The sequence below is a fragment of the Nanorana parkeri genome, unplaced genomic scaffold (assembly GCF_000935625.1).
Source record: "Nanorana parkeri isolate BGI_ZX_2015 unplaced genomic scaffold, ASM93562v1 scaffold3784, whole genome shotgun sequence".
Taxonomy (NCBI): domain Eukaryota; kingdom Metazoa; phylum Chordata; class Amphibia; order Anura; family Dicroglossidae; genus Nanorana; species Nanorana parkeri.
In genome coordinates, this window is record NW_017310052.1 from 23,747 (window position 1) to 32,757 (window position 9,011).

The following is a 9,011-nucleotide window of genomic DNA, read 5'->3' on the forward strand; positions in this document are numbered from 1 at the left end:
AGGGATTGCATTGTTCAAAGTTGATTAATATAACATGTTTTGCCTATCATATTACCTATTAATCTTAGTGTATAGTTTTAATAGTATTTTAAGTTTGTGATTTCTAGTTTTCCCAATAAAAGTAATTAACATTGACAAATCTTATTTTTTGCCTACTTTTACAAAACAGATCAAAGTGTGCAACCTCTAAATATTATCCGATCTTCTTGAAATTTAGCATATATATCTTTTACATCACAGACTTGGGGCGTAAGCAAAGTCTGCAAACATTTTACAGTTTATTTTTTGCCTTAGAAAATTAAACACCTTATGCCCCCACCATCACTGTACTGAATGTTGGGGTCTTAGCACCTGCTGTGCCTATTATGAGGAGCTCTCACCATCCTTGCACTGATTTCCCAGGTCTGTACACCTGCTGGGCCAATTATGAGGAGCTCTCACCATCCTTGCACTGATTTCCCAGGTCTGTACACCCGCTGGGTCAATTATGAGGTTTCCCACCACGCCTGTGCTAAGTTTCTGAGTCTAAACTTCTGCTGTGCCCACTATGAGGGGTTTCCACCATCCTTGAGCTGAGTTTCTGGGTCTGTACACCGGCTGTGCTCATTATGAGAGGTTCCAACCATCCCTGAGCTTGCCGTAGTTCCTGGGTCTGTTCAACGGCTGTGCCTATTACAAGAGGTTCTCACCTCCCTGCTGGATTTTAATTTTTCTTAAATTACCTAGAATGTGACAGGAGGAGCTGAGAACACACAAAGGTGGACGTGGACACACAAAACTTCACTTTTGGATGGACTGCGTTTAAGTAATAATAAATAAGACATTACAGCAAAGCAAGATCTAAAGCTGGCCACAGACCTTACAACCATCGCAAGACTCTCGTCTTGCGATGGTTGTAAGGTAATTTAAAAAATGTACGATCTGCCTATCTTGGACAGGCAGATCGTACTTGCGATCATCACAAGCCCGCCCCGCTGAGGGGCGGGTTTCCGATGACCGCAATGCTGAACGGGCAGTGTGCGCTTGCGGCATTTATCTTACGAACATGCCACACACCCGCCGACAATCATATGATTCTCGGCGGGTTTTCGGACATGTTCCTAAGATAAAAGTTGTGCGACCGTACAGTAGAAACAGTCGCACGCCTTCCACACACCTTGCGATAATCGTATGATCGCGGGATTTCCCGCGATTATCGTACGATTATCGCAAGGTGCGTGGGCACCTTTAGTGGCTCCCAGTGATAGAGCTCATTCAGAGAGCACAGCATGTATGTTACTGGATCAGTGTGCGTCCTGGGGTCCATGGAAATGAATAGTAATGTACAAACGGCTCATTCCCATGTTGCATGTGTTGATACTAAGGATGTGCGATGGTTTGGTGCAACTTCCCAGTTCGCCTAAGTCCTCCAACATTAGTCAGCACGCATTATTTGGCATGATGACGCCCATTGCATGGTCTAAATACATTTTCAATGGGCCATAAACATGCGTCAATGGACCAGAAGACACATGGCAATTTTCTTTGCAACATAGGTGTTTCCTGTTGAGTTCATTTATGGACATCCTTGGGTGTGCGCCCCATAACGCATACAACACATTGTTGCAAAAGGCTCTTAAATAGGCGCAATACAGTGTTAATGAGGCCCAAGACTAGGGGGGTGTCTCCAAACTATGACCCGTGAGCCCCATGTGGCATGCTACAAGATATTATGTGGGGGTTCCTCTGCTGGGCATTCCTAGATATAAGGGAGGACTATGCATTGAATAGTTGTAAAATATACAATGTGGCCCTGAAACGTTTGGAGACCCCTGGACTAAAGGTGGCCATACACTGTAAAACCATCGCAAGACCTTAGTCTTGCGATCGTTGTAAAGTGATTTAAAAAACGTATGATCAGCCCATCTTGGACAGGCAGATCGTACTCTCGATCATCGCAAGCCCGCCCCCCTGAGGGGCGGGCTTGCGATGACCGCAATGCTGAACAGGCAGTGTGCGCGTGCGCACACCGGCCCGTTTGGCATTTGTCTCCGGAGCACTGTTCAAACTGTACAGTAGAAACGGTCGCACGTCTTTTCTCGTACGAGAATCGAGCAGTGTGTGGGCACCTTAAAGCTACACAGGAGACGTTTGCATGTTAATGTTTGTTGCATTAAGGCCCCCATTGAAATGAACGATTTTAGTAACAGGATTGAGCTAATAAAATTCCCCTGTGTAGCTCCAGTGAGGTGAAATCCAGCAAGTGGTTAAATCTCTCAGCAGCAACAGATTAAAATCAACCATGTATCTTACCCCTAATGCTGAATGGGCCAGCCCACTGGGTGTGGTAATGATCTGCCCCAGCTGGGGTATTAGTGGCTGCTGGGAGGGGTATAAATGGTAACTCTCTAACCCACTCCTTGTGCTGTTCCCCTTGCAGACAGGATGGGCTTAAGGATGAGGGGCTGCTGTAGTTGGTTGTTGCTTGCACTGGTTTATGGACCAGGATTTGGCTGTGCTGGAGATGATGTCTTAGCTAGACAAAGTCGCCAGTCAGATTGGTGGAGGAACTACCAGCGGGCTGTGCCTGCCCAGTTTCCTTCTAGTTGGGGTTCCAGAGAGCTTTATCGGGGCAGTAATGAGCCTGTGCTTGGGTTTGGGGCTTCCAGAGCTGGAGCTCAGTGGGGTTTATCTGCTGGACGTCCAGGTGGGATGCTCCGACAGCAACCACAGACTGGAAGTTCCCCTGTCAGTGTCCAGTGTGGAGAGGACACCATGGAGGTCAGTGTCCAGAGGGATTTGTATGGAAATGGAAAGCTAGTAAAACCTTCTGATCTGAGTCTGGGAGCCCAACTATGCAAGCCAAGCACCCAAAGTACTGACAACATGGTCATCTTCCAGATTAGCCTCCAGGACTGTGGCAACACTGCGCAGGTATTTTTCTTTAATATTTGCACTTAAAATCCTTTTCATGTTTTTGTATGTAGTCCAATAACTTCAGTGACGCCAATAGCAACAACTAGAGCTTAACTTTATTCTCTTTTTTTTTTTTTTCTGCTTGTTTTCTTGGGTTTAGTAAACTGGAATCTGCCTTTATGGGCTACTGCACTTTTGTAGGGCTTAAAGACTGTATCTGATGTTCAATTGAGATGAGCCCAGACCTAACTCTCCATGTTTGCCCACTGCCTTGTTCCTGAATTCTGCTCTGGTTCTCTGAATATATATCCAGGGACAACAAATGGGGGAACATGTTTATACTTCCCTGACCATAAGGGAACATGTATGAAACCACAATATAATTCCTTTGCAGCGCTGCACACAGGCTTCAGCTTTTGAAAGACTTGTGTACAGTAAGCTTCAGCATCTTTTTTTTAAAGCACTCTAGCTCCAGTTCCACAGATCTTAATAGAAGTGCTGACTCCCTTTAAACAAGCATGTATTTTGCCTTCCCTTGCTACGTGCTTGTTTTGGTCATTGATTACTTGAGTTTATGACCCTGTGGGCAACTAGGCTTCTTAATGCCACTGTAATGGCAGTGCTTTGTATTTACCCAGTCCAAGGAAACTCCTCACCCACTAAACTATAACTTGACAGCTTTACCTGAACTAAAGGGGCTAGTGTTCAAATGGGTTAAAGTGTGCAGGTTGTGGGTTACTACCAGGCTGGCTGTTTTGTCTTCTGCCCAGGTCACCAGTCCCTCGGCCTTCACTCCATCATGGTGGCTGACCCACCCACAGGCTTTTTATAGCAGGTGATCCTCTGACCTATAAGTTGTAATGCAGATCTATGCAGCCAGCTCTGGCTAACAAATTCTGTTACAGGAATGCTCCAAGCTACAGAATTAAATTGCTGTCTTGTATTGAGCAGCCCCAACCCATGGCATCAAAGTCCTAACTGGCAAGAGTGGTTACCTGCACTGCTGAGCTTTGGGCACCATAGCTCTTGGAGAGCAAAGATTAGCAATCCATGTTGGGTGGGACGAGAAGATATTTTAACATGACAACCACCAGAGTGTGGAAGAGGATCCTGTGAGCACTGTTTAAGTGGTCAGACCTGTCTTAATGAGACCCTGTTGCTAGATTCTTCAGCATAAGATCTATGTAAACTTAACCTCTTTGGCATGTTTACCTGTAGAAACTTTTCTTGTGTAGACATCCAAAATCCCTTAGACTGCTGCTGGGTGCTGCCCTCTTGGATATGTCAGCCGCCCATGCTGACTTGCAGCTATCACTTTAAATACAATCCATAGTATTCGCTTTTAACTTTTTTACCCCCAGCAGCCACTTAAAATGTTGTGGAGGGATGGAGAAACTGGACACTCCAAGGAGAGGGTTGTGGCATGAAAGGATGGAAGGGGTCTGTGCTAGGAAACTGGTCTTGCATTACAAGTTAAATAAAACAATGAAGGCAAAATGCTGCAAGGAAATATTTAAAATACTTTATTACATTTTTCTAAAATTTACTTTCTGTTTTTTTAAAAATTTTTTGTTAAAGACCCCCCAAAAAATTTAAAGAGAAACTCCTATTCTAATGTCAGGCTGTTTAGCTGAGTCACTGACCTGAAGCTTGTGAAATGTGTATATACTTGCTGAATCCTTATTGGCATGATATGACTAGTCTTTGGAAATGTCTGTCATGCTGCTAAATCAATGTAACATTCTACTTTTCTGTGCAGATGTCTCAAGATTGGGTGGTCTACACTACCAGCCTGACCTACAGCCCAACCTCCTCCATTCCAATCATCAGAACCAACCCCGCTGTGGTCCCCATAATGTGCTACTACTATCGGTGAGTCTATACTAGGGGGACAGGGCAGATCTAACGGCATTACATCCTTACTAGTCAATGGCTTAAGCTAAACATTTGGGAAAGAGTAGGGGACAGTTTTCTGCCATCTGTCCCATTTTTCTGAACTTCCTTTCCCATCCTACTCTAAACACAAGTGAGTACTTTCCAATGAGGTATATCCCCCATGATGTAACGAACAAGTGCCCATTAGGAAAATGCATCCAAGCTTTTTTGGTGATCACTCAGGTTATTGGCTTTCCTTCACTCAGGCCTAGTGAGTTGCTACTAATCCTATAAAGAACACTGACAAATATGAACCTGGCAGAGGTTCTAACATTCTCAAACTGGTGGCCCACTTTTTGTGGTAATATCATGAATTTGGGTTGCCACAATGCATACCATGGTGCCTACATTCTGAAGTTCTAAATTCAGAAGTCTAAATGGGCCCTAAATTTATGTCTTGGGTATGCTTTAAGTATTGACTCATCTATAGACTTGTAGCATGTACCTACAACCTAGCTTTTCTGCTTCAGTTTTAAACAATGACATCTCCTGCTAGGAAGAACTAGGATTAGCAATGACAGTGGTGGGGTTCCCAGGAGTCTCTTCATAACTTTAGATGACCTCATGGGCAAGAGTGGGCCCGTCCATCTCTAACATCTGGACTATCTCTACAATGTCCTTTTTGGTAGTGCAGGAGTACTACAATACCAGTCTTAAAACTACCCTGGGGAAAATATTGTATGTTCCTAGGCATAGTCAAATTTAGAGGTGCAGGCTTCGGGCATGTTCTGATTTGAGTCTAAGGCAACAAGAATGGAGCCAGTGAAGACTGCCATTGTTCATGCTAGTTTTGTCAACTGCTGGAAAATGTGGTAGTGACCAGTAATGCAACCAAGGAAACAATGGCAGCTACCATACTGATATTGTTCCCTTCAAGATGGTACTTTCCTTTATAGCACAATATAGATCTGTGAAATCACATGATTATAATTGACTTGTTACTGACTTCTGTTCTCTGTATAGGCATGGTAATGTGAGCAGCAAGGCCATTAAGCCAACATGGCTTCCATTCAGCACCACAGTGTCCTCAGAAGAGAGGCTGTCCTTTTCTTTGCACTTGATGGCTGGTGAGTTGAATGAGGAAGATGGAAGGGGGGGATGGGAGGCAGTTGGGACTTACTAATTTTTGTTATGCCTGCAGAGGACTGGAGTGGCCCTAGAAGTTCTTCAGTCTTTCAGTTGGGAGATATTCTCTACATAGAGGCCTCTGTGGACACTCAGAACCATATTGGCCTGATTCTGTTTATTGACCGATGTGTGGCCACCTTATCTCCTGATGCCGGCTCTTCTCCTAATTATGACATCATTACAGACCATGGGTATGTTCTCATATCTGACTAAAGGTTAATTGCTCTAATGAACCCCTGTGGTGGGGTGGCTTGTGCTAATGACCCCACTTTCTAACTGACCATCTTCTACAGGTGTCTGGTAGATGGAATGCAAGAGGACTCCTCTGCAGCCTTCATAACTCCAAGGGTCAAACCAGACAACCTACGGTTCACAGTAGATGTCTTCCGATTCCTAGGAAATGATGCGTCTCTGGTGAGGATTTGAATTGTTGCAACAGATGGGATGCCTTGTAAGAACTCATAACCTATTAAAATCCTTCTCTTCAGATCTACATAACCTGTTACCTGAGAGCTGCTGCAGCCACCCAGGTCCCGGATTCCATGAACAAGGCCTGTTCCTATAGCAAGGCAACAAATGGGTAAGACTGTATTAAAATGGTCTGTGTCCATTGGTTACTGTACCATGGTCATTGCATCTAGACCTCAAATGTGTAAAGGAGAAACCTTCCGTACCTTGCAACCAGTTCCTGGAACAATGACTTTGTGAACCAATAACCTGGTGTTTTCCTAAAGCTGATGTAAACAGCTGGAAATATTGATCAGTGTAATGGTGCACAGGTAGCCTCTAGACATGTGCAGGGCCAAAAAAATTGCTTTGGACGAAACAAATGAAAATTAAAAACATTATTCGTTTTGTCAATGGAAACACATTTTAATGCTGCTTCGGAGGCAACGAGCCTCGGGAACCAGACTGCAGAACGAGTGGCGGCCGTATTGGCCGCCAGCTCATTCTGGGCATGTGTGCCGCCATTTTGAAGTATATCTTGGTATACACCAAGATGGCAGCACCCACATAGTCGTACTCCGAGATGGCAGCACGCATGCACAGAACACACTGGCCGCTGCACGTTCTGCAATTAACGTCACCCATGACATGGTGTTGTGCATCCTGCCTCCACGATGCTGGCGGGCATGCGCAGAATGTGTTAGTGGCCAACATGGCCGTCATGTGTTCTGATGTTTATAGATGCTCGAATATCGTTTTATATTCAGGCATATACAAAAATTCGCTATTTCGGCTGAATCAACTGAATTTCGCTTTTTGCAGGTTTATCCGAATGGACATGTCTAGTAGCCTCTAGTGTCTCCGCGGGGCTTTCCTATACCATGTACACTGGTTACACATTGTCTAGGAAGAAACATCTTAACCAAGCAGTCACACCTGAGGGCCTCTGGTACCGGCATATTCAGTATTATGGGTATGGTGCCTTGCATCTGCTCCTTAGTCCCTAAAGGGACACCTTAGCGTTTGCTGCAAATTCCCACCAAGGGGATGAGGATTAGACTTGTGCGCCGTCAAAAAATTTGTACCGTTTCGTTCTGTTTCGTAATTCGTATCCGAAACTTAATTCGGATTCGTACAAAATACGTATTTTCGTTAGTTTTGGCACATTTTCGTAACTTTACGAACATTCGTTATGATGAATTTAAAAAGCAAAAATACCTTTTAATATTGGAGTCGATGTGGTAGTTGTTTTTTATCCGAAATACAAATTCCGTTAACTGATTCCATATCCGAATTCCGTATTTCGGACTATAAAAAAAACTACCATCAACTCCAATATAAATGTACTTTGCTTTTTACCTTCAATTTAACGAATGTTCGTAATGGAATGAAAATACGTCAACGGAATTTCGTATTTCCTGCCTGTGTATGTATTGTAATGCAACCCTCAGCAGCAGCAGATCTGTATTTCGGATTAAAAAAAAATCTTGTCATGTTGTTCAACCTCATTTACAGGGGTAATATTAGTTCCTGTTTCAAAGAAATTCGGAAACTGCCATTTCAGGTTTCGGATGCTCCGAAATTCGGAATTTCAGGAAAATTCGTACGAATTTCGATTCTTAACGAATCGCACATGTCTAATGAGGATTACTGACACCCGGTATCAATCGCTCGAGCACCTAATCTTGCAAAAAAAAAATAAGATGGTGGAACTTAACTAGATTGCACGAGCACTGCTTGGAGCATTACGTTTTAGGCAGGTAGAACATTATGTGCAGGAAGAGGAATACCAATTGGGTTTTAAAGCACCATCAGTTCCAGACTGGAGTGCATGTCTTAATAGAAGGGATGTAACCTCAGATGTGCCTCTACTGGGCACTTGTCACTGTACCTCCTAGTGCACTTTCATCTGCTGGGAATGAGCTCCCAAGCTTTTCCATAACAAAAAATGTGTTTGTACTTTACAGACGTGCGGCTTAACAAATGTAAATGTTCGTTCTGAAAATAGGTGTGATACTGACCATTGCTTGTCTTCTCTAGCTGGTCTGCAGTTGAGGGCCCCAGCGATATCTGCCAGTGTTGTCAGACAACAGGCACCTGCAGCAACCCTAATCTGATGACAGGAGGAAGGACCATATTTGGAAGACCAAGGGCATTTGGCAAGAGGGAAGCCTTGGATGGTGAGTTAACCTACAGCTGCTCTATACAGTGTAATGTATGGCAGTAGGTGATCTAGGTTTGGATTTTAAGTGGTAGCCCCCCCCCCCAGTAATATGCCGTCCATGGCAGTAAATGATGGGTGGCATATTATTGACGGTCACAATTAATGATTTAAACAAAATACTTTGTAAATCCCGGTTTCCTCCATAATACTGGTCTGTGCGCAAGCGCAGATGCTGAGGTCGGCAAATTTGACTACATCAGCCTTCTTGACAGAACACCGGTATCTGCGTTTAGTATCGGGGCATTGTCACAAGTATAAATACTTGTGAAAATGCCCAGTATTGGCAGGGGTGTGTCCCTACTTAAAAATATAATGCATTGCTGGGAATTGTAGTCCTACATAGTTGGAGCTATTCTGCATTGCTGTATAATCACCATACAGT

General features: G+C 44.0%; 1 protein-coding gene across 1 annotated transcript; it reads left to right on the top strand.

Annotated features, from left to right (window-relative positions):
* Window positions 1-2,702: 2,702 nt before the first annotated feature.
* On the top strand, window positions 2,703-8,585 carry LOC108803477 (zona pellucida sperm-binding protein 3-like; the record flags this gene model as incomplete). Its single annotated transcript, XM_018575318.1, has 7 exons — window positions 2,703-2,913; window positions 4,655-4,767; window positions 5,794-5,897; window positions 5,972-6,149; window positions 6,252-6,372; window positions 6,447-6,538; window positions 8,446-8,585. Coding segments are annotated over exons 1-7 (907 nt in total), but the record flags the coding sequence as incomplete, so codon positions are not given.
* Window positions 8,586-9,011: the final 426 nt, after the last annotated feature.